This window comes from Rosa rugosa, chromosome 2 (genome assembly GCF_958449725.1).
Source record: "Rosa rugosa chromosome 2, drRosRugo1.1, whole genome shotgun sequence".
NCBI lineage: Eukaryota > Viridiplantae > Streptophyta > Magnoliopsida > Rosales > Rosaceae > Rosa > Rosa rugosa.
Window position 1 is genome coordinate 14088270 of NC_084821.1, and position 24903 is coordinate 14113172.

General features: G+C 40.9%; 1 protein-coding gene across 4 annotated transcripts; it reads right to left on the reverse strand.

Moving 5' to 3' along the window:
• Positions 1 to 176: 176 nt before the first annotated feature.
• LOC133732158 (uncharacterized) lies at positions 177 to 2953 on the reverse strand. 4 transcript variants are annotated; one of them, XM_062159642.1, is made up of 10 exons: positions 2841 to 2953; positions 2539 to 2585; positions 2135 to 2206; positions 1967 to 1991; positions 1813 to 1891; positions 1585 to 1706; positions 1368 to 1498; positions 1057 to 1289; positions 669 to 913; positions 177 to 572 (listed from the first exon to the last, which is right to left on the reverse strand). In XM_062159642.1, the coding sequence occupies exons 3-10, from the start codon at positions 2200 to 2202 to the stop codon at positions 474 to 476; spliced, it is 1002 nt and encodes a 333-aa protein (XP_062015626.1). In that variant the 5' UTR covers positions 2203 to 2206; positions 2539 to 2585; positions 2841 to 2953; the 3' UTR covers positions 177 to 473. The 4 variants fall into 4 exon arrangements, with proteins under 4 accessions (XP_062015626.1, XP_062015628.1, XP_062015627.1 ...); XM_062159644.1 differs by having other exon boundaries at positions 1813 to 1845; positions 2841 to 2952; XM_062159643.1 differs by lacking the exon at positions 2841 to 2953 and adding an exon at positions 2677 to 2833.
• Between the last annotated feature and the right edge of the window lie 21950 nt (positions 2954 to 24903).

A 24903-nucleotide genomic window follows, 5' to 3' on the forward strand; every position in this document is an offset into this window, starting at 1 on the left:
TTGGTTTTACACATTCAATTTGTTTCATAAGTAGCGTAAAGCATTTGCATTTAATATTTGAGCATCTACTCTCACCAAAGGCTTGTTTGAATTTTCCCTCCTCTCTGACCTCCTTACCATCAAAAGGTGAGTTTTATAGAAACAAAACATGTGAAAATTTGAACAGAAGCTGGGTGTAATTTCAAATAATAGACAATGAGCATAAAATTGCAGTTGATGATTGTAGAAAATATATATAATCTAAATCATAAATTATAAACAAAGTTCTACGTAAAAAATTTCAGGATGGATATCTACATAATGTCAAAAGATAATGTCAAAAGAAGATGTGCAGGAACATTCTGCGTTTGGTCCTTCAACTGCCAAAATCACTTGACCTTTTTGTCTCCTGAAAAAGAATAGATGGAAGAAATGCCTTCATTTTCCCCGCGTTTCTTTTTTCTTTCTTTTGGGATGAAGGCTAATGCCTAGCCTCACCCTTTCAGAGAATACTTCTTCCCTGTGAATGCTTGGAACTTTGTCTCTTTTTCCTCTTCTGCCTTCTCAGATGACTCTTGTTTGTTTGGAGCAGCCTGCGAGTACAAGTACAAATACAACAGATAAGCATCAAGTTAATGTGTCCAGATAAGTATGGGAAGTTTATTAAGAATAAGGAAAAAGATACATACTTTTGGGGCTTCCTTTGTGGGCTGGTTGGAATTTGAACCAAACACAAGCTTTCCAGAACGTTGGCGTGAAGCAGAAGTTGATGGCTTGGAATCCTTGGCTCCGTTTTCACTCTCCCGTTGGTGCTGCTTAAGTATGGGAGAGGAAACTGGTGCAACTGATTCCGTCGAAGGCTTTCCATCCAATCGCCTTGCTGAACCTGTAAATGGATTGAACCTTGCAACCTTTTGAACTGGTTCTTCTTCAGCTGAAGTACATATATAAAGGGAGGATTTAAAAACAAGGTTACATTATCTGTTGTAAATGAATTCTATCATTTTATAAGCAAAGGAAATAAAGTTCATTATTGCCTATAACTTATAACCATCTTTAACAGAACAGGATAATAACCTTCTTGTGGTCTCTTCTTTGGCAAAGTAGATGACGTCGATGGAGCTGGTTTTGCAGGTTCCACGTAATCAAGAGGAGGGGCAAAATCAACCTCACAGTCTGTCTCAATGATACTGATTGCAGATGAGGGTTTTGCTTCAACTATGTTAATGTAATACTTCTTATTGTTATAAGGAACCATGATAGTGTCACCAGTGGTCAAACAAGAGTAGCTCCTCAATGTAGTCTCCAAACTGCAAAATGAACATACAAATTTAAATAGTTCTACTCAAGTCTCCAACGAAAATAAGACATCAAATAGATTAACTAACATGGCTTTGGGGTTTGAAATATCAAGGAAGTCCTTGGTGTGGGGCTGCAACTTCACATAGGTTCCCTTTACCAGGCTTTTGTTCTTCACTTGAACAATGTCTCCCTCTTGTAGGAGCATGTTCTCCATCATCTATGAGTAAAATAAAAGAACAGAAAGGAGTAAGAAGGTGCCATCATGTGTACAATGCTGTCATATCCATATGGAAAAATGCGTACCCAGTATGGTACGTATATGAGGCCCTCATCAGCAACAAATTCCAAGACCCCACAATGAGTAACTCGTCCAGCAGTAGCATTGTTAAGTTCAAACAACATAGGGTAGTCCACGTGCATAGATGCTGGAGAAGAAAATTTTATGTTTACTCGACATCAACACAAGGGTCTACATAGATTGATATCCATTTTGCAAAGAAGGACAGATGAGAGAGAGAACTATCAATTTACCGAGGCGATCGAGAGCTGAGGGAGGCATTATAACTGGAAGGAAAAAGAAACCAAACAAGTATTGGATACTATCATGCGTCTGAAAGAACATATACATATAAAAATGCTTTGAAATTTGGATTGTAAAAAGGAACTAGCCGAGCAGATAACATACTTTTATCACCCTTTTCCAGATGTTGCTGCAAAGATCAACATTAAGATGAATCAATTTGAGCAATCATTATACATAAACATAATCATTTACAGAACGCAATGGCAAGCTTTTAACTTGGTGACATTTTGGTCAGAACTAAATTAGCAACATTATTTCGAAAATAGAAACCTTGTCGATGAACGAGACAGGGTAACAACGATAACTCTGCTCAAAGCCTGAACTGCGAGGGTATTCATGAGCCTGCAAGATGAAAATAGTCAGACCACCAGTAAATACAATTATCGGCCAAAAACGTTCAAGATTAGAATACAAGCAACAATAGACTCGATGAAATAGCAATCTAAGCTCATCTCAGATGGTGAAGTTTTGACTCCATCTAGCCACCCAATCTATACAAACACGTATTAAAACTAAATCCTCCCTATTATGTTCTGATCAATATCACGACTCAAGGTTAACATCAAAGGAATTAGAAACTAAACTGCCAACAATCCTCGGTTATCTTCTGAATTATGATTCATGAACAAAAACAAAAAATACAAACGATTAGATGAATGGATCATGGAACATACCATATTCACAGAAGTTTGGAATGCCCAAAAGATCACTGATTGTTAATCTGTCAAAACAGAAAAAAAAAAGTCTGATCAGTATTCGGAACCCAAACTTCAAAATAATACCCATCAACCAAATAAGTAAAACAAACAAACCCAGAGTTGAAAAAGGGAACAAAACTAGAAGAAATCCAGTATCTGAGTATATGAGTCTAGAAAAACATTGAGCATCGAAAACCCAGAAGAAACAGAACAGAGAGAGGAGTTTGTGGTTGGTGTTAATCTAGAAAGTAGAGAGATTATGATCAAGAGTTTGGCACCTTTGTAATGATTGAGAGGTAGTGCTGGGTTTCTTGCTGCGCTAGCTTAGCTGGGTTTGAGCTTTTATAGGTTTTCCAATCTTTTTGAAGGAGTCGGAATTTTCTATTTGTTGGGCTGGGCTGGGTTTGGTTAGGGATGTATTGGGCTATGCTTTGACAAGGGAAAAAGTATCCTAGAGTCAACTTGGAAAAGATTATTATATAATTTCATAAGTTTGGGACGGCACGAGTGGTCTTTTTTTAATTTTGTCCAACTTTATTAAACTAATCAAGTCTATGTGTTTTCAAAAAATAAAATAAAAAGTCTTTATAGTGTATTCTCCAACTAATAAATGTTATATTTCGAAGAGAATGCATATCAAAAAAAAACTAGCACTGTTGTTATTAACTAGTAAATTCAAATCGCAAAATATATTCACTAAATTAAGATAAAATTTATTGAAATATATATCAATCCTTTGTGTCTCCAAGGACACCATATAGAATTGTGTTTCCATAATGTCTCGACCCTTGTTAAGGTATATATGCTGAATCAGGTATACATGGTCACCGACAATATGTCTGACTTAGCTGGAGACACTTATGTTGGATATTCAATATATTTCATGGACAATACGTTGTTCTTGAGTCGAGAGCATGTGTATGGTAAGCCTGAAGCCTCCATCGCCAAAACTCGAGAATTTGAAATTGGTTCTTGCGGATGATTTCTTTAGTTTCCTTATAGATTGGATACTACAACTCGCTGGCCAAGCCATCGAATTGGCCGGAGTGGAGAAGAATGTCTACGAGGTTAAGGAGGAAGTGAAGGCAAAGAGAGCATATGCTCACCAGCTATCCGTTGAATTGAGTCCAATGCGTGTCCATGCTGTTTATAGGTATGTACTTCGATTTATGCAATAGATGAGGATATTATCAGACAATGATATTATCATACAATCATATTGAAACATATTTAAGAAAGACAATTGAAGTTAGATATATATAATATTTTTGTAAGACAAACGACAATTTATTGATAAATGTGATAGAGATTACAGAGTTATTATGTGACCCGACAAAATAAAATTCATTATAATTCTACACTAGCACCTGCCTTACGCTCAAGTTACATGACTAAAAATAAAATACAAGTAAAATATAAATGATATCTCATACTCTCAAGTTTATTGTGGGTCATTCCCCTACTATTAAATATTGTGTACTCGATAAGAATAAATAACATCGACAGATCAAAAAACTACTAGCACTATTGATAATGAATTCCAATAGCAAACTACATACCCTAAATTAAGCTGAAAGCTATCACTTAAAAAAAAATTACATCATAAATTTTCCATATTACTCATCCCATAAGACGATAAACATTATTGGAACTACAACTCAAACTTATTTCCTTACGAGCTGCATATTTCCAAACTGGTCCATGACATATTCCACCTCGAAAGCTTGATTCAAATTAACTTGGACAGAAGAGTCAGTTTTTCTTTTAGAAGGTTGGCTCTTTTGTGGAGGCGGCGGGCATGTGCTTTCATCATTCGTTACAATTCCCTTGGATTTTGGGGTTGTCGCTTCTTTATCCTTATCTTTTGTCATGGACCACCAGTTGTTGCCTTGTTGTGACATATTGAAATGCTCGCTTGATTAGTCTTTATTGGCTAAAGCTATTTGTGAGGGCCTCTATATATAGAGTTGTGGACTAGTTAAGTTGCTTTTCCTAAATTCAAAAGGACCCCTAATGAAGATAAGAAAAATCTTTTCCCAACCAAAACAGGCAATTATTTTAGTGAACCTAGTAGGAAAAGGGAAGAAGGAATCCAACGAATATAGAGCAAAGAAATACAGCTGGACCCGAGAGGAAGCCCATTAGTTTTGTCTCTCTTAGGCCGATAAGAAAGCCCGTCACTAACGAGGGACAAAAACATATAATCTAATTTATCAATCAAAGTAAACCCCTTGTTAATCCTCTGTGTATCTGCAGTTTGCAGAACCAAAATTAAAAAAGCGTCGTTGGTTTCACGGCGAGAGCCTCCACAGGGAGACAAGTCGAGCTTAAAGTTGCCACCGTTAGTTTCGAATTGTGTTTCTGAGAAAAACCCAGAAGCTACAATGGCAAAGCGTGAGCTTTCAAGCACTCTGAGGAACTTAAGGGTACAAGAATTAAACAACACAGCTACACAAAGCCTACTCTTTTCCTTTTTGTGATTTTATTGGTTGATCAATATCATGAGTTCATGACTCAAGGTTAACATCAAAAGAATTAGAAATTGAACTGCCAACAATGTAATCCTCAATTATCTTCTGAATTACGATTCATAAACACAAACAAAAACTAAAACTAAAACGGATTAGAAGAATGGATCATGGAACATACCATATTCAAAGAAGTTTGGAATTGCCCAATAGATCATTGATTGTTAATATGTGAAAACAAAAAAGTCTGATCAGTATTCCAAATCCAAACTTCAAATAATACCACTACTAGAAATCTGTTTATTTACATCACCACTATTAAATCGGTCGGAATTGCCCGCGATGTAAAAAAAATGTATAAACATTGGCTTATGAAATATCGATTTCTATTGTGGTTATAAACATCGGTCGTTAAATTAATCGATGTGTAAATTTTCGTTCTAAAATTTTGAAAAAAAACACAGAGGAACTAAGTTAAAAAGTTTGAAAAACGCGGGGTCCAAAATTTTAATTCCCCCAACACTTAGTCATTTTGTCCGAAACTTTCGAACCCTAATTGATAAACTCTCACTGCCTCCTTCTTCGCGTCCCCGACCTCAGCTCCTTCTCCAATTAACCTGACCCGCGCCCCCGACCACAGCTCCTTCTCCGACCTGACCCGGGGCCCCGACCTCAGCTCAGAGCCTGGAGCTCGTTCTCCGTCCTGACCTCGAGCTCATTCTCCGACCTGAGCCACCTCGAGCCTTTTCTCCGACCACCACCAGTGTAGGTTCTCTCTCTCTTCTCTCCACCACCAATACTGATTTTGTCTCTCTTCTAATATGACACTGCTCCGGTGAGCCCGCTGTTAAACAGGTCCGGTTTCGAATTTGATTTCTTCTACTTGAGGGATTCGAGTTGATTTTGCTTCCGCCCGAAACCCTACTCAACTCTTCCCGTGATTTGGTAATTTCTTTCCGATTGGCAAATCTCTCTTTTCTAACTTTGTTTCCGACTTTCCAGGTTGCCCAAACGAAGAAGCCCATCATTGCTCCTCCTCCCAAAAGCCAGTGTGAGTCAATTTGCCTCATTCCTATTTGAATTTTGAATTTGGATTTGTTTTATATTTATTGTTGCTTCAATCCAGTTTTCTACTTTCAATTTTTTCATTTGGAATGTAGAATTTTAATTCAACCAAGTAGACACTGTAACAATGGCAGAAAGAGTAATGGTGTTTTTCTATCTTCTCTTTTGGTTTATTGGCAATTATTATGCTTTTGAGATGTAGGACAGAAAGTACTTCTTTGTTCAGTTGTTAAAGCTGGTTAGCTCAAAACGTGGATAGTATTTCTCTATTCATGCTTTTTTTTGGCAAGATTAGTATAATTTGATAGGTCTGTGAACCGGGACAAGTTTTGCTAATCAAGTATTTTGGAAATGTAACAGGTGCTTTTCAAAGTTTCTTGGTTATCATTTTGAAAGTTTTGTTTTGTTGTTGTGTACTGAGCCCTTTGTTTCGTTCTGTTATCACCAAGGAGAATGGGATATCATCGCAGAGGAGAGGTAATTTTTCAAACAATGCATGTCGTTTCTCAAGTTTTGTTGCCACGTACCGAGCTCCTGATCAGGAAGTTGCCATATTCCAGAGGCTTGTTCGTGAAATCGCTCAGGACTTCAACTTGAGGTATATGTACAGCCTTTCAAATGCCATATGTTTGATGGTTCAGTTTTGTTACCAGTGAGTAATTGTGTTAACCAATTTGTTCTTGTGTTTGCAGACTGATGCCATATTTCAGCGACATCAGAGCAAGAATTCACTAACCTATCACAAAGTGACATTGAAGACTTGTTCAATGAGGAATATGAGGAGGATCCTAATGAGATTCCTACCATCAATGTCAGCATGGAACAGTTCACAGACACATTACAAAACTATATGCAAAAGAACATGGATCTCCAAGAAGGTAACATGTCCAAGGCTTTAGTTGCGTTGAATCCAAAAGCTGCTTCTCTGCCTATTCCCAAGCTCAAGAATGTCAGTCGACTACGAACAGAACACCAAGTGTAAGTGCATGTCATTCCCTAGTTACAAACCACATATGCTTTAGAGAATAAACTAATATGAATCAGCTAGACAAGAGCCAATTTATAGTGTGAACAAAAGCCAATCTAGAGAATAGTCGATGTCTAAATATTGTATTTGGCTTGGGAGATTTCACTGAACCCTATGGCAAGGAGCCAACAAATATCAATTTCGACATCCATATGGAAGTGCAAACCTATGTACATAGACATAAATTCTCTATGACTCACTTATCCATCTATTCCTGATATATTACAGGTATGAACTACCAGATTCACATCCACTTTTGGCAGGGGTAAGCCATAATTTTAAAGTTCATAAATGAATATCAGAATATGTAGTGACCTACTTGAAACATTATTATGCTGAGTTGAGCACCATTTTACTTTACAGATGGACAGACGGGAACATGATGATCCAAGCCCATACCTTCTTGCAATATGGACGCCAGGTAAGCTCGGAAGAGAATATTCTTGAAAATGTCTAACTAATTTTAAAATTCCAAATAAGGCAAGTCTTTCCTTACAAACCACATATACTTTTAGGTTAATGAGGCAAACTTGCAAACTTATGTTTCTCTACTCTGCACATTCTTGATTAACTAATAGCAGTATTAAGAGTACATTTTTAAGGTCAGGACTTAATGAAAATGCTAGCAATGGTTCTGCATTTCCTGATGATAATTTCCTTTCAAAAAGTGGACATCCTAAAGAACTCTTCTTGTCTAGTGATGCAAATGCCGTTGGTAGTGCAATAGCCCGTAACACACACTGTGGTGTTCATATAAATGCTGCTGCTGAGATTGGAGTGGCAAGCACCAAGGTAAATTTTCATTTTTCTCTACCATGTTAGGTTTGTTTGTATTTATAATTGACAGTCTTGTCACCATCCTGAATAGGCTTACACAAGTCAAATAGTGGTGATGCCCTAGCAATCGGAGGTGACACAATTTCCAATCAAGCAAGAAGAGAGGCTATAATTGACGGTTTATTTGACCTGCCAAGTAAGCTCCATTTCTTTTCTTTTCTTACCATGTTACTAGAATGCATTTCCTTTCTCGTCTCTTTTCCAAGAAGTAACTTAAAGGAAAGTTAAAAATGAATGCCCTTCGACGTTCTTTGTGTCTAAAATGAATGCTCAGGATTCCAATGTAGTAAATGAAGCGCTTTCTTCGGTTGTCCCGGGTGTTCCTACGGTACTGCCCTTCTCTTGGATTGATATACTAAATCGAAAATGTTGGATTTTAAGTCCTTCTACTATAGCATGCATATTATTTTTATTTGATCTTGTCTTAGCCTCTTAGTGTCTTTTAGCAAAGTGTTCTGAGTTTTGAACCCATCTGGAACTGCAGAGTGGCAATCCATTCCTTGATGCAAATGCTATTCCTATCAACCAACCTTGATGTAAGGCTAGTTTTTGATTTGAAGGAAAGTATGGTGTATGTAGAACTGATGTAGTTAGTTGCTAATATGTTTATGGGCTAGCCTTTGTAGGTTTTGGGGTTTTATTTTGTGAATTATGTAGAATCATGAATGAAGATGAGAAAATTAATGGAAAGCCCCAATTTTTGGATGATGAGAAATGTATTTCTAGATCTTTTCCCACCACCAGCAGCTAGATGATTATTTGCACATAATTCTTATATATATGAACTGATGTATATAAATGGGAAACGAAACACTAATGTCAAAGAAAACAATGTCAATTCAGAGATTACAAATCAGTACCTAAAACTGGACTGATGTCTCATGATTATGAACATATCGAAATGTTACCCAAAAATCGATGTACACAAAACCAATGCACATTGATATCTAAACACCAAACTGTTATCTACTGTCAACGTACAAATCAGCTGTTATAAAGTAAACCGATTTACCATGAAATACAGGACATCGGTTTTGAAAAATAGAAATGATGTCTACAAAACTACAAGACATCGTTTCAACTAACGAAAAGCGATGTTGCCTAAAGGCACATACATCGTTCTCAGGAGAATAAGGCGGCAAGATGCACGTAAAAATGGACACGAACAAACAAAAATTTTTGGAGACTGATGTCTACGAGAGTATTAGACATCATTTCTGAAATTGTAATCGATTTAAATGTTCACTTAGGTATTGTTCGAGATATACTTTATTAAGCATAAAATGTGAAAATATGAAGAATTAAATATAGTTAACATATAAGATTATGATGATTATAACGATTATACATCGATTTGTGTCTGGGACATCGGTTAAAAACGCGCTTATACTGATGTCTGCATCTTTTACATTAGCCACTAAGACATCGGTCAGAATTTAGTTTTACATCGGTTCTGGACTGATGTAAATGAACAGAATTCTAGTAGTGTACCCATCAACCATCTAAATTCATTTTTTAGTTTTGTCTAACTTTATTAAACTAACTAAGTCTATGTCTTTTAATAAAAAAAAGAAAAAAGAAAGCCCATGTACAACTTACATTGCGAAAAAAAAGCTATTTTACTTTATCAAAAACTTTGGTCCTCTGGATGATAGGGTTTGGCCGTCGCTCTCAAAAACACTAGGTTCTGGTGTGCTCCTCTCTGCTCGTCCGGCGGCTCACCGCACCGAGGCAAGCTTCTAGCCTCGTCCGAGGGTGGTGAGTGCAGCCGGACGGGTTGTCTGTTGCTGAGTTGATGGTGTGTCGTAAAAGTGGGGACGAGCAACCTGGGTGGCGGCGATGGGATCGATCTATGTTTCTGTTTCGACCACGATCTCTGAGGGTTGTGATCTGGGATGTTCAACCCAGATCTGATACGGTTTGGTTGCTAGGGTGGTGTGATGGCGATCGAGACCTTGACTCGATGGTGGTTTGCCGACGTAGGTGGCGGCGGCTGCGACGTCTTTATGCAGGGAGCTGCGAGACCTTCTGGCATAGGCGTAGTCCAAGGAAGATGGATGGCTGTTGGATCTTGGGGTGGGTAGATCGATCTCAATTGGTCTCTTCCGGATCCTTGGTGAACACAAGTGAGGCGAGCGATGGGGTGATACTGGCCGGCGGCGATCGATGTCAATGAAGCACCGGAATTTGGGCGTTGTTCTGCTACTTGTTGGGCCGGGTTGTGTTGTTGGGTTGCTGTTACTAGTGATTTAGGGCTTGGTTTTATTTTAATGTTTTTGTTTTGTTGGTAATAAGACACTACAAGATGTGGTAGAGACAATCTTCTCTTCGGCCTTCTAGTGGGGCGTTTCTATCTGGTTTTAGGTCAGCGAAAAAGTCGGGCTGTGCCATAGACGAGCATTATTGGCCTTCTAGTGGATCGTTCCTGTCTGGTTTTGGGTTGGAGGAGATGGCGATTTGGAGCAGTTGTGAATTGACGGTGTTGACAATAGGGTGGTGACAGTGTTGGGTTTACTTTAGTCCCAGGTCTGAATGTCCGGAAATCCTTTTGGTCGGGTTTAGGTCTCAATGAGTGTAGGCTTGGTCGATCAAAAGCTGGTCAGGTGGACTCTGGGTGGCGAGTTAGTGTTGACACAAGTGAGTTGTCTAGCTTCAGGGTTCGTATTTGCTGGACGAGAGGTGAGATGTCAAGGATTCACTGCTCCTGCGCTTGTTGTCATTGCCATATTGTTGTAGTGCAAGTTTGGAGTCGGGGCTTTTTTGGCTCCTTGAGTCAGTCATTATAGAGTTCCAGTGTGAAGTCTAGTGGCCATTTCTGTGTATGAGATGTTGCCTAAAACTCGTTGTAAGCAGTTCATTATTAATGAAGTTCTTCTTGATAAAAAAAAAAAAAAAACTTACATTGCAAGAAAGAAAATCATCTATGCAACGATAGATGTCTTTGAGTTGAATTTCATACCTCTCTTGTAGTTCATTCTCCAACTAATAAATGTTACTATGCATACTAAAAAAACAACTAGAACTGTACGTTGTTATTAACTAGTGAATTCAAATTGCAAAATATATTCACTAAATTAAGATAAACATTTATTAAAATATACATCAATCATTTGTGTCTCCAGGGACACTATATAGAATTGTATTTTCATAATGTCTCGTCCCTCGTTAAGGTATATATGCTTAATCAGGTATACATATATGGTCACTGACAATATATCTAACTCAGACACTTAATATCCAATTCCATGGAAATACGTTGGTCTTGAGTAGAGAGCATGTGTATGCTAAGCCTCCATTGCCAAAACTCATTTGGAATTGGTTCTTGCAGATGATTTCTTTCGTTTCCTTATAGACTGGATCAAAGTCACCGGAAACGCTGATATCCCCAGCGAACTGTGTTCCGGAAACAACGTACCCAATCGCGGCGCGTCCGCGACCCAGATCGCTTGGTTGAGCGATCCCTTATCAGTCCTCCATCTAACTTGATGTTTACCCGTCTGGTGTTCTTGAATATGATGTTTCCTCCATCTTCTGCGACTCAATGGCTCTGTGGAGCCCTCCCTTTGAAATAAATCGATCACTACAGTAGACAAGCCTTTGAATTCCTATTTCCTACGATGGACCTAGTATCATAACTCTAGAATGCATGATTGAAATGGGGCGGCTAGGAAGGAAAAAGTAATGTAGGGCAAAATCCGATTTGATTATCCTCTTATTCTTTTTTTAGGTTTATCTTTTTATTTTTTATTTTTTTTATTTTTATAGAGAATGATTTATCCTAGCTCTTCCTTTTCCGGAAGAGATTTTTATTCTTATTGCTTCTGAAATAAAAATTAATAACTATCCTTTTACCAAACAAGAAAGGATAATGAATATTTTCTGTTATTTATAATTTTACCTCTTTACCCATTCTAATTAATGAGGTTTTCATAGTATTTATATAACGGATAGTTACGTAAAAACAATTTGCTATTAAGATTAAGATTAACTAATATATCCTAGCGTACCGCGTACCATAAAGACTGACGTACCCGTATCGCAACGTTCCGCGTTTCAGGTAACTTTGGACTGGATACTACAACTTGTTCGCTAATCCATCAAACTGGCCGGAGGGGAGAAGAATGTTTACGAGGGTAATTGGAGGAAGTGAAGGCAAAGAGAGCATGCTCACCAGCTGTTTAAAGAGAATTCATCCGATGAATTCAGTCCTATGCTTGTCCATGTTGTTTATAGGTATGTACTTCGACTTATGCAGTAGATAAGGATATTATCATACAATCATACTGAAACATATTTAAAAAAGACGTACAATTGAAGCTTCACACACACACACACACACACACACATATATATATATATATATATATATATATATTCTATAAGACATAGACAATTTATTGATAAATGGAGCCGTCTATTATATGACCCAACAATATAAAATTCATCATATGTAACTCTGCACTAGCACCTGCCTCACGCCCAAGTTACACAATTAAACATAAAATACAAGTATAAAATATAAATGATATCTCATACTCTCATGTTTATTGTGGGTTATTCCCGACTAGCAAATATTGTGTGCTAGACAAGAAGAACATCCACATGCCTATCAAGAAACTACTAGCACTATTGATAATGAATTCCAATAGCAAAATATATTCACTAAATTAAGCTGAAAGTAGTATATCACTTCAAAAAAAAAATTACATCATAAATTTTCCATATTACTCGTGACTTAAGACATAAAAATATCAGAACTAGCAATCAAAAGGAACCAAGAAACAAAGGAATTTTAGGATTTTCTCATATGTGTTATTTATCTTCTCCAAGAAAGGAGTATATATACAAGATACAACATGTCCTATTAGGAAACAAAACAGAAGAGAATATTCCTAATAATATACAAGATACACAATCCTAATAATACACGTAATGACACTCCCCCTCAAGTTGGTGAATACAGATCACGGATGCCCAACTTGTCAAGTGAGTCATAAAATGCTTTACTCGAAAGAGCCTTTGTGAGAATGTCTGCCACCTGTTCTTCAGTAGGAACGAAGGGAAACAAAATGACCTTTCTAGCAAGATTTTCTTTAATGAAATGCCGATCTACCGTACCTCCACATGTTTCGTACGATCATGCTGAACAGGATTGTGAGCAATTTCAATCGCAGCCTTATTATCACAATAAAGCGGCATAGCCTTTTTCTGCTTGACCCCTAAATCTCTCAACAAATTTCTCAACCACAACATCTCACAAAGTCCTCGGGCCATTCCTCTATACTCTGCTTCTGCACTAGAACGAGCCACCACCTTTTGTTTCTTGCTCTTCCACGTAACCAAGTTACCACCCACAAATGTGAAGTAGCCCGAAGTGGACCTGCGATCTGTAATATTATCTGCCCAGTCGGCATCTGTGTATCCAGAAACATCTAGATGACTGTATTTTGAAAAAATAAATCCCTTCCCTGGAGCAGACTTTAAATACCTCAAAATACGAAATACAGCACCCATATGAGCCTCACTAGGATTATGCATAAATTGACTCACCACACTAACTGCATAAGCTAAATCCGGTCTAGTGTGAGACAAATAAATCAACCGTCCAACTAACCTTTGGTATCTTGCTTTATTTGTAGGTACTTGATCCAAATACTCTGCTAATCGATGGTTCTGCTCAATAGGAGTATTGATAGATTGACAGTCAAGCATACCTGTTTCTGCCAGCAAGTCTAGAACATACTTCCTTTGACTCAACACAATACAATCCTTCCCACGAGCAACTTCAATTCCCAAGAAATATTTTAAACTACCCAAATCTTTCATCTCAAATTCAGAAGATAACTGACCTTGTAACCTTTGAATCTCCTCCAAGTCATCACCTGTCACAACCATGTCATCAACATAAATAATCAAGGCAGTCACTTTACCACACTGATGTTTAAGGAACAAGGTGTGATCGGAATTGCTCTGTCGATACCCAATTTTCTTCATGAACTTGGTAAACCGGCCAAACCAAGCTCTGGGAGACTGTTTCAAACCATAAAGAGACTTCTTCAATTTACACACCACCTGCTCTTTAGTGGAAGTACCATATCCAGGAGGCAAATCCATATAAACCTCTTCATGCAGATCACCATGCAAGAATGCATTTTTAACATCAAATTGTTGCAAAGGCCAATCAAGATTAGCAGCTAACGAAAGAAGTACCCGAATTGTGTTAATTTTGGCCACTGGTGCAAACGTCTCATCGTAGTCCACCCCATACTTCTGAGTATAGCCCTTAGCGACTAATCGAGCTTTGTACCTGTCCACCGATCCATCCGAATTGTATTTCACAGTAAACACCCACCGACAACCAACTGTCTTCTTCCCGGGTGGTAATGATACTAACTCCCACGTACAATTTGTTTGGACCCAAAATGAGCATTTTTGCCTGACAAGGCACGTCTTGGAGAAATTGAGCCAAAGTCAGTGGCTCAAGCTATATATTGTCGACAAGTTCGAAATATATATTTAGAGGCTAAATAAAGCCTACTATGGAAGCATGAAAAGTCAACTTTAACACATTTTCCTACTTCGGCTAGGAGAAACCGAGATAAACAAGGAAGGAGGGGTGGCAGACTGATCAAATGAACTCGAAATGAGCTGAAACTCTGCATATCCATTCTAGACAGCTCAAGGATAATTTCTTATGAAGAGTTCCAGAGCTATTTTTGAGTGGAAGGCCTTCAAACAATCAGTCCAATTTTCTGCAGAAGCAAAACTGGAAAACTGGACCTGTAAGAGGTCCAGCAGCGTTTCCGGCCCAACCACATGGAAGAAAGCTCTACAAATTTGTCACAATGATCTACACTAATTGTGGATCATTTGATGTGAAGAGGTCGAAGGCCCATTTTGAGTTCTTGGTGGAGATATAGCTGCAGCAAAATTGGAGCAGTAAGTGCTTAAACCTAACATTCCATTAGTGTTTAAGTGCTTAAACCTAGCATTCCGTTAGTGTTTTAAGTGCTTAAACCTAACATTCCATTAATGTTTAAGTGCTAAAACCTAACCCATTATGAGTTGTTTAAGGCCAAATAGTGTTGCTTGGTAGCCTATATATAGAGGCTACAACAAGTAACAAAAAACAACAACACAATTCAACAAACATCTCTAAGATGATCTAAGTTCTCTCTAGAGCAACTCCTCTCTTTCTCTTTCTCTTATCGGTGATCACACTCCTAGTCCTAGTCTTCTCAGAAGCCGACTTTCAGTGCCACCAAACCCTCTGTCAACGTGCTTCGGTCCTAGTCTCCTCGGGAGCCGACGGTAGTGCCGCGACCACAATGGTTACAGAACCAGCCAAGCAAGGGTAACGCCCTAGCAACCCAGCCAAGCTAAAGTCACGCTTTAGCAAGATCTCAATACTTCCCGGTGATTTTGCTCTGCTCAATCTGCAATATTGAGTATCGACTTGTGAACAAGAAGAAACTTCAGCAAAGTCCTCACCACGAGGCACAAAGAATCCCAAGACGAGGTTGGTGCTCTCCTCGTCTACAATCGCTTGATAGAAGTCAGGTCAAGGGACACCCCGACGACCGCACCCAAACGGTGCTGGCACGCCCGCGCAGAAAAGAGACTGTTGACCAGCTGCAACAAAATTGGAGCCAAACATTTTGGCACACCCAGTGGGACAATCTGGACAACACTAGAGTCTTTTTGTGTTCGCCATCATTGGGATGCCAGGGGAAAATCTTTACCAAAAGAAATTCCTAAAGTGACAAGATGGCCAATGTTGCCACCATTGGCAATATTGACATTGATGACTAGTTCGAACCACTCATCATTCCACCAGATGCTAGCCTGGATGAGAGGCTTCGCATCCTTACAGTGCATAGTGAAAATTATGGGAAGCATCTGGCAGCTTCGATCGCGAAAAGGGAACAACGAATTCGCGAGTTGGAGCAGCGAATGAATCAAAATACTCAGAAAGCTAAAGAGCAGTCACAAAAGCTTTTCTCGAGCAGAGACAAACAGACTGCCCAACCTGCCGCAAACATAACATCTGAGTTCACAACCTTGCGCAAGGAGGGTTCCATCTTGGCTACCCAAGTCGGTTCACAGCAAGGAGAATTGAAAAGTCAAGAATCTGCTCGCGAAGAGGTGGTTTCTGAGGTTGAATTGCCTACAGATGGCGATAAACCTAAACGCCTCACTGGAGAATCACAACCTTACACAGAGGCTGCTTTTGGAGAAGATGATCCACAAGATTGTTCTTCTGACAATAAAGTTGTCTCTGAACAAATATCTGAATTCTCCACTGACCCAGCCATATATGTGGCTACTGATCAGATTCTTGGGGGGCAAGATGGAGATCATGTTCATTATGTTGATCACCAAAATGAATTTCTTAAAAATTCTAATAGCCAAGTGGTGATTAAATATGATCTAGGCGACCAAATTGTCGTTTTTGAGGCTCTTGATCATGAGAATTCAAACCAACAAGTGGTCGTCTATAATGGCCAATCTGTGGCTAATTCTATGCCAACAAAGATACTTGGGGGGGGCAAGATTACTCCTCCTACCAGCTAAATTTCTTCCAATTTTGGCACGCGAAGTATCTTTGTTGCTTTCCTTCAAGCTCTCACAAGGGGGGTTTTCATGCTATAAATTTTTACGCATCTGAGCTTGGAGTGAAGTATAGATGGCCTCCCCCGTGTCCTTCTAGAGGTTAGCTAAACATAGTGCTGCTAACTTCTTTCTTTGTTTTTAATTTCCTGTCAATTTTCAGTTTTCACTTTTATTTTCGTCATTTATATAAAAAAAAAAAAAAAAAAAAAGTTGAATTTGGTAAGGGGTTGTGAATCATAACGGAATAGGTGAAGTCTCTTTTGTTAATATTGGCCTAAACTCCTTATTGATGCCTAGTTCAGGTCTCTTAAGGTTAATGGCGGCTTTTATTAACACTTGTTGAACTGTCTTCACACTTATGACATTTCTCATCTTAGTAAGTATAGCCTATGTGAAATGGTGTCTAGAAAGGGGGACAACGTTCATGACAGGTTCTTGAATCCAGAAGTGCGTGCAAATGGGCCTAAACCACTATGTGGGAGTAGCTCATGCCAAAATGGATTCTGCCTCTCTTGTTCGCCCTCCCCCACCTGGCCATTTCAGTAAGGTTGCCCAAAAGATTTGAAAGAAAATTTGTGTCTAGGCGACTATACTTGGGCCGCATGTCTAAACATTGATTCACCTTGTCTTATTGAATTCAGCTACTATATTAAAAAAAAAAATAATAAATAAATAAATAAATAAATAAATACATAAATACAACTCTTAGGGGACAATTCTAAGTGTTCCTACAAAGCTACTAAGCCGAGTCAGCGGCTCCGGAAACTTTTTCCAGCTTTGCCCTCGCAGGAAAGGCTGAGCTCAAGGGAAATGTGAGAGCCACCACCGTGACCGCCACCTCCATCGGAAGTAGTCTTCATGTTGCCAAAGATGTCCTCACCATGCATGGGGAACAGAGGAAGGGTTTCAATCTCCATGTTCATAGATCCATAACCACCATAGTTCCCCATCTGCCCGTTAACAGCAATCATCACACCAGCAGAAGAAGCAGAAGCGGGTGCAGATGAATTGGTAACATTGTCATCACCAACAAGCCCTGATCTTTGCATGGGCACATGAACATCCGAAGTGGACTTCTTCTTCTGCTTCTCCCGAGCCCTTTGGTTCACGAACCAAAAATAGACGTTCTTGAACTCGATCTTGCCCCATTTCAGCTGGAGATAGATCCTCTCAACCTGCTCTACAGTTGGGGACCTAACTCCCTTATTGTAGAAAAGCTCCTTGAGGATTCTTATCTGATCTGTAGTGGGAGTCCACCTACTCCGCTTATAAAGCATGTTAGCACTACTCCCGGCTGCTTTGTTGCTTCCTCCATCCTCGGTTGGTTGCTGGGTTTGTGGTTCCATTGGTGATGGATTGAGAGAATGCGAGAATTGAAGAGTGATGATGACGAGTAATTAAGAAAGATTGCTGTTAGAAATATTCGAATTGATGAAATGATTTTGGGATTGGAAATTTGGGTTTATAATGTGGAGGAAGATATAGGCATGCAAATATCCACCCTTGGATGGACGGTCAAAGAGGAGTCAAATCGATGTCAGTAAATCGAGATTAGTCATTCCAAATCTCGGGAAAAAAGGGACTAGCTAGCAGCATGTGAGGAGCGGTTTTTGAGGAGTTAGCTATTATTAAAGGATTAATAGCATGTGGGGAAACCGAATGGTTTTCGAGGAGGTAACTGTTCTTTTCACGAGATTATTTTTCACGACTGTTGTTTTTCAACGAGTGATTAGTGCCTTAAATCTCGGAAAAGAAGGAGTTATTGACGCTAAGAGTTTTGAGTTGGGAGCAAGCAAGTGGATTCAAAAAAAAATATATATATATATATTTTCTCAAAGCCCTCGCCGCGAGGCTCTTTTTGACGCGGAACATATTTTAAAAAGTTCATATTATTTTCAATATACAACTATAGGGGCCTATATTTGGGGCCTTGCGAGACACAATTATTGGCTTCTCACGGATATTTGGATATCAGGATAAGAAAATATTATTGTATTCATAAAGTGGCTTTGCGGCCAAAAGCAGTACATTCATTACAAAGCCAAAAGTGGCTACAGTACAAAACAAAAATCTTCGGATATCTTCTGAATCTTTTCTCAAGTGGAAGCAGCTATGGAATCCAATGTCGGGTTGAGCCGCACCATTATCTCAAGGAGGAGCAGACTTCAGGGAAGGAAAAAGAGGAGTAACGGAGCCCCCGCGCCCATTTACATGGAAGCGGTAGAGGAATACAACATAGGCTTGGCCAACGCCATTATCCATGAGAAGGGGAGACTCCAGTGAAAGAAAATTGAGCCCCTGAGCCCCCTCAATTGGAAGCAGCTATGGAATCCAACGCCGGGTTGAGTCGCGCCATTATCTCCTGGAGGGGCAGAGAGTGAAGGAACCAAATATCAACTTGAGTCTCTGCACCCCCTCTAGCCATGGTAACCACCATTAGTTGGACGTGAAGTATAGGAACAGCCATTCTGTGGCTTGAACCCATTCCTTCAAAGAGTCCATCCCTTCTCATCCCTCCAAGATTTCTATCAAGAAGAGAAAGGGGGAGAAGGAGGTGAGAACCAAAGCCCCTTCCATCTGGAGGGCACAACACGGGCCGGGTCCAGAAGGAAGAAAACAGAGGAGGAAAGACGAACCTCAGAGTGGCCGTCCTCCCTTTCTCCGTTTCACTCCGCGTGTAGGATTATGACAAAGATGATCTCCCATGATCGTGGATCCCACACTCGGAGCCCCCCTCGCGTTTCTAAACCAATCTGAAGCCTGGCATTGTTGTTGCAGGATTCCATAAGGAGAAACAAGGGGTTGCCTAAGATTACGCCATAAGGCCTAACCCAGGCTTAAGATTACGCCATAAAGCCTAAAATTTAGAGGCTAAAGGTCATTTCATGAGGGGAAGATTTGTGAACAAGGAGAAAAAGAAGCAAGGACTGAAAGGCCATTTCTTGAATATTCCAGAAAAGTTGTTGTGAGTATTCCTTTCCCTAAATACAACTATTTATAGGGACTTCAGGCAAATCCCTATCCTTGGATGAAGCTCAATTTCAAAACCGATGTCAGTAAATCGAGAACGGTTTCCAAGAAGGTAACTATTCTATTCACGAGATTATTTTTTCACGACCGTTGTTTTTCAACGAGTGATTAATGCCTTAAATCTCGGAAAAGAGAGGTAGCATGTGAGGAGACCGAACGGTTTTCGAGGAGGTAACTGTTCTATTCACGAGATTATTTTTTCATGACCGTTGTTTTTCAACGAGTGATTAATGCCTTAAATCTCGGAAAAGAGAGGATTAATAGCATGTGAGGAGACCGAACGGTTTTCGAGGGGGCCTACAGAGATTGGCTCACAAAGCTCAATTTCAAGCAAAGTTCCTCCACGCGGAGGTTCGCCGCAATAGCACTAGCTTCGGCCTGAGTGGCCCGTTCTCTGAGATGGGCCAGGTTGCGGCCCATTTCTTCAGAAGCTGCCAGAGGTTCATCGAGTTGGGCTTCTTCTGTAGCAATCGCATTTTCAACAAAGGCTAAACCGGTATGGAGGTCCTCGATCCGAAGTTTGAAGTCGGACCTTTGGATTTGTAGTTCCCGCAGGCGGTTGGTTCTCTCATTTAAAATACCGCGAGAGATGTCCATTTCTCGAGAGAGGCTATTCAAAGCTTCTCGAGTGTCATGAGCCTGGGCGTTCGCGGCCGGTTGACGTTGGCGGGCCTCACCAAGTTCATTCAGCAGATCGTCAATGGCACTAAATTGCTGCAGGGTCAATGCCTTCTCCTGGCAAAGATACCTTAGGGCTTCCAAGACTAGCGGGAGGATGTCAGTCTCCAATACCCGAGGACCCAGATGTTCGTAAAGCACCACCTTAGCCTCATCCACAGCAGAAAGAGGAGTTACCTCCAACACCCTCATCAATCTCTCGAATCTGGTAGGAGGAGGAGGCGGCGGAGGCGCCACAGGATCACGAACCACCAATGCAAAAGGGTGGACGGCTTCCTCAGTTTCTTCATCTTCAATAGGTTGGCCTGTCCCTTCAGCCGCGGGAGAATCTGGAAATTCAACTCGCGGCTCACCATGGGCAAGTGGAGCAGATTCAAGCACAGGGCCCTCGGCTTCGACGGTTGTCTTATTTATTCGCGAGACTTGGGGGGCACCACCACCGTCAGTATCATTTTCCATCTCTGGGGTGACTGTCCGGCCGATAGGACCCTCAGCGTTTGTAGCCACCTCCTCAGTACAAACAGAATCCTGGTTAGATTCAGAAATGTCAGAAAGCGGGGTTGGATCTAAAGGGAAATGGAAAGTATTGGCCAAACAGTGGCTTACTTCTCGAGCTGTCAGGTCAATATCTGGTACGTGGTCACCAAGAGGAAGAGGCCCCACCTCATTCACCTCTTGAACCTCTAGTGCCGCGAGAATCTCTGTCGTCATCAGTTCCTCATAAGCGGCAGAAGTCTCAGAGTGGCTTTCCACGCTTTCATCCTCCGAGGAGTCGTCATCAGAGATCGTTATTAGAATGGTAGGACATTGCAGATGCTCTGTAGATGTAGGAGATGGAAGAGGTGCCACGGGGTTAGTTGATGCTTGAACTAGCGAGAGAATTGGCTCTTCTGCAGCGGCTGAGGATCCAGCCTCACTCAGGCGAGAGGGATCAGTGGTCCTCTGACGGACCTATCAAAAGATACATAATGAAGATCCTGCCAAGATTCTAAAATTTAAATAAAATAAAACAGGGCCAGAGCTTACCAGCCGCATTGACAGAGGCTCGTCATCCTCAAAGTCCTCTTCAGCGATTTGGGCGCGACCGCATTTGCAAGTATGAGCAGCAATTACCTGCACAGAAGAGGAATCACAACTCAGAAAATAGAAGGGGTCTGGGAAGCCAAATGTGCAAAGTCAGAATTAGTCTGGGGCAGTTTACCTCAGCAAGGCTCACATCGTCATCATCAGAGGACCCCCCCTCAGGAGGCTCCTTGGCTACTGCCTTCTGTTTCCCAGCCTGAGTAGAGGCTGCCCTGCTTCAGGTGGTACGCTAAAAATAAAACAAATGCACTTAGCAATAAGGATTGATACTCAAGCCAAGGAAAAGGAATGGTGAAGAAAGACAAAAACATACTGTTGCCCTAGGCTCGTGGATTTGTATCCCTGGACGCGATGAGCGAGAAGGTAGAATAGGTTGCGGGGGTTGTGCTGCAGGGTTGGAGAAGCGCTCAAGAATCTTGCGGTCCTCCGGACCAGGACTAGTCATGCCACGAAAGATCAGGACGAAGAGTTCGTCATGTGGCGGGTCCCAACAGTTCACGGACACTTCTTTCCACCAATCAGCATAATCATCGTCTACATCGAAGAATTTGGAATTGGTTCTTGCGGATGATTTCTTTCAGGGCTGGGCACGGGCCGGGACGGGCCGGTTATTGAGTGATCCCGAGCCCGGTACCGGAAATATTTTTCGGGACGGGCCGGGACGGGATTACGTTTTTTTAAAGTTGGTACCGAAGGTACCGAAACCGACCGGGATCGGGTCGGGCCCGGGCCCAATTCGGGATACCCGAATCCCTTTTTTTTTTGGGAAAATGATCATTTACCCGATTTTAGGCTAAAAATTGCCCACTTGCTCCACCAACTGTTTTTTAACCCAATTTACCCAAAACACTCTAAGGGATTATTTCCCATTTACCCAATTAATTCTTTTTTATTTTTTTTTGAGACTTTTTTGCCCTCTCCTTCTTTTTCACTTAGAGGGAGAAGTCATCCTCCACCTTGCCGGCCTCTGGTGACCAGTGGCAGGGCGCCGGCGACCGGTGACCGGAATCCGGCGACCGGTGACCGGAATCCGACGACCGGTCCCTAATAATATCCAGTAACCATATTATTGTCCCCCAGTAATCATATTATTGCCCCCCAATAATCATATTATTGCCTCCCAAAAATCATATTATTGTCGTCCAGTGAATTGTATGAACTCCCAAAACCAAAATGAATACACTACAGGCACAATTGATCAATTTATAATCATATTATTGGCTCCCAATAATCATATTATTGCCTCCCAATAATCATATTATTGCCCCCCAATACAAAGTCCAATGTCTCTACTGCCTCCCAATAGACCACCAAAAATGCACCTTTTTGTAGGATTCACAGATAATTTGACTTTAATACACAGAAAACAACATGTAACTTATCAAAACACCACACTATAGTGATCCCTGTCCATCGTATTAAAGTCTACTGGGGGCCAATAATGTGTCTACTGCCCCCCCAGTAGACCATCAAACAAACCCCACAGTTACATTGCAATGTCAGATTACTCACATTGTTGAACAGATAGTAGATCATTGGCCTCCAATCCAATAGACATTCAAAAAAAAAAAAAATGATATTCCTTGCCAAAAAAAAGAACTGAACAACAATTCTTAAAAAAAAAAAAAAAACGCAGCAACCGGAGCAATCCATGTCACTCCTCCGGCGACTCCAACATCGAATTGCTAAGGGCACCCAGTCGCTTGGGCACCCAACTCATCCAAGACAGTCCACTACCCCCACGTCCACCACGTGCTGTTGCACCGAGCACTAACACAGCAGCCCATCCCCGCGCGGCCCCTGCAAACCCAGCAACGCACGACAGCTCCACTGCCATACCGGATCACCCACGTCTCCGGATCCACACCGACGCCGTCGAACAGACCCAGTCGCTTCACCGCGCCTGCAGCAACCCCCTACCTGCACAGCCCACCGCCTTGCAGAGCCCAGCGGCCTCACGACCCACCAGCAACACACAGCCAGCACAGACGGCTCAGCGCCCCCCCTGCATCAGCGCCCACCCAGCGTCCGTGCAACCTACCCAACCCCACGCCTGCACCACCGATCCCAGCAGCCACTTTGCTGCACACCACCGATCCCCACGAGTGATTGTCATCTCTCTTCAGAGAGGGAGAAAGCGAGTGGTTGAGACTCGCTGAATCGACTCGGTCGAGGAATGAAGAGAGAGAGAGAGAGAGAGAGAGAGAGAGAGAGAGAGAGAGAGAGAGAGAGAGAGAGAGAGAGAGAGAGAGAGAGGAGACGAGACAGAGAGAGTCTGAGGGTTTGTTAATTCAAATGAGGGTAACATTGTCATTCATATTTAGATTGGGTAAATGGGGTTAAAAATCTCTTGCCGGAGTAAGTGGGCAATTTTTAGTCTAAAATTGGGTAAGTGGTCACGGCCCCTTTTTTTTTTTCCACACTCAAGTACTTTAACAGCTATCCAAAATTTCCAGATTTCAATCATTATAGGATGCAGCTGTCCTCTTAGCACTGCAACTTATAAATCTACACAATCAATTTTGCCTTAAACCAAATCAAACAATGTAAAATACTAAAATGAATTGAAGAATTCTTGAAAAGAAGAAATAAAATGAATTGAAGAATTCTTGAAAAGAAGAAATGAACTAGTGAAGATGGACAATAATACAATATGTGCAAAACTGCAAATTGCAGATTATGAATTCAAAGTCCCGTAGCGGTTGGATGAGGCCGAGCAGCTACCTTCTTCGCTCTAGCCATCGAACGATTTGAATCAAATAAGTGAATAACTGACCTGGAGCAAAGTACATGGGAACATCAAGAGCATAATCAACATACTGCTCAAATCTGCATAACAAAATCAACAAACAGAGGGCATATAAGACCATAATTACAATAATTTGATTTAAGATTTTCCTTATAGTGAATTAGATTATCATGTTAATGTTCCACAACAATCAAAAGAGAGTAAATATTGCTGGCCGCGAACCTTCAAAACTTGAACAGATTGCTACAGAGGATTGATTAAAGAACAAGCCAGCCATAATTCCATTTTAGCAACTAAATAGACCAATTCTAGCAAATTCAACCTAAGAGATTATAACATATCCAGAATAACAAGCTTCCCAGCAAATGTTTGGTTGGCTGCCAATTGATTATGAATCAGCAGCTATCATCGAACGATTTAACATTCTTTTTAGTCTTGAAAAATCAAAGGCTTACAATTAAGGCAGCGGATCGGGGCTGAAGGTGAGCCAGCTGTCATATGGCGAAGTTGAAGTCGCTGGACGTGAAGGAGGCAAAGTCGCTGCTCCAGTGCTGCCACGACCACGGCGTCAACTTCTTCGACAAAGCAGAGGTCTACGCGAGCGGCCGCGCCGAGGAGATCATGGGCCAGGCCATACGCTATCTGGGCTGGAAGCGCTCCGACATCGTCGTCTCCACCAAGATCAGAGATTTAGATAAGAAGACTGAGAAGAGAAGAGAAGAGAAGTGAATTGGGGATCAGACTTCGTTTAGCGGCTTAGGGACTTAGGTCGTTTAGGTCAAAAGGTTTTG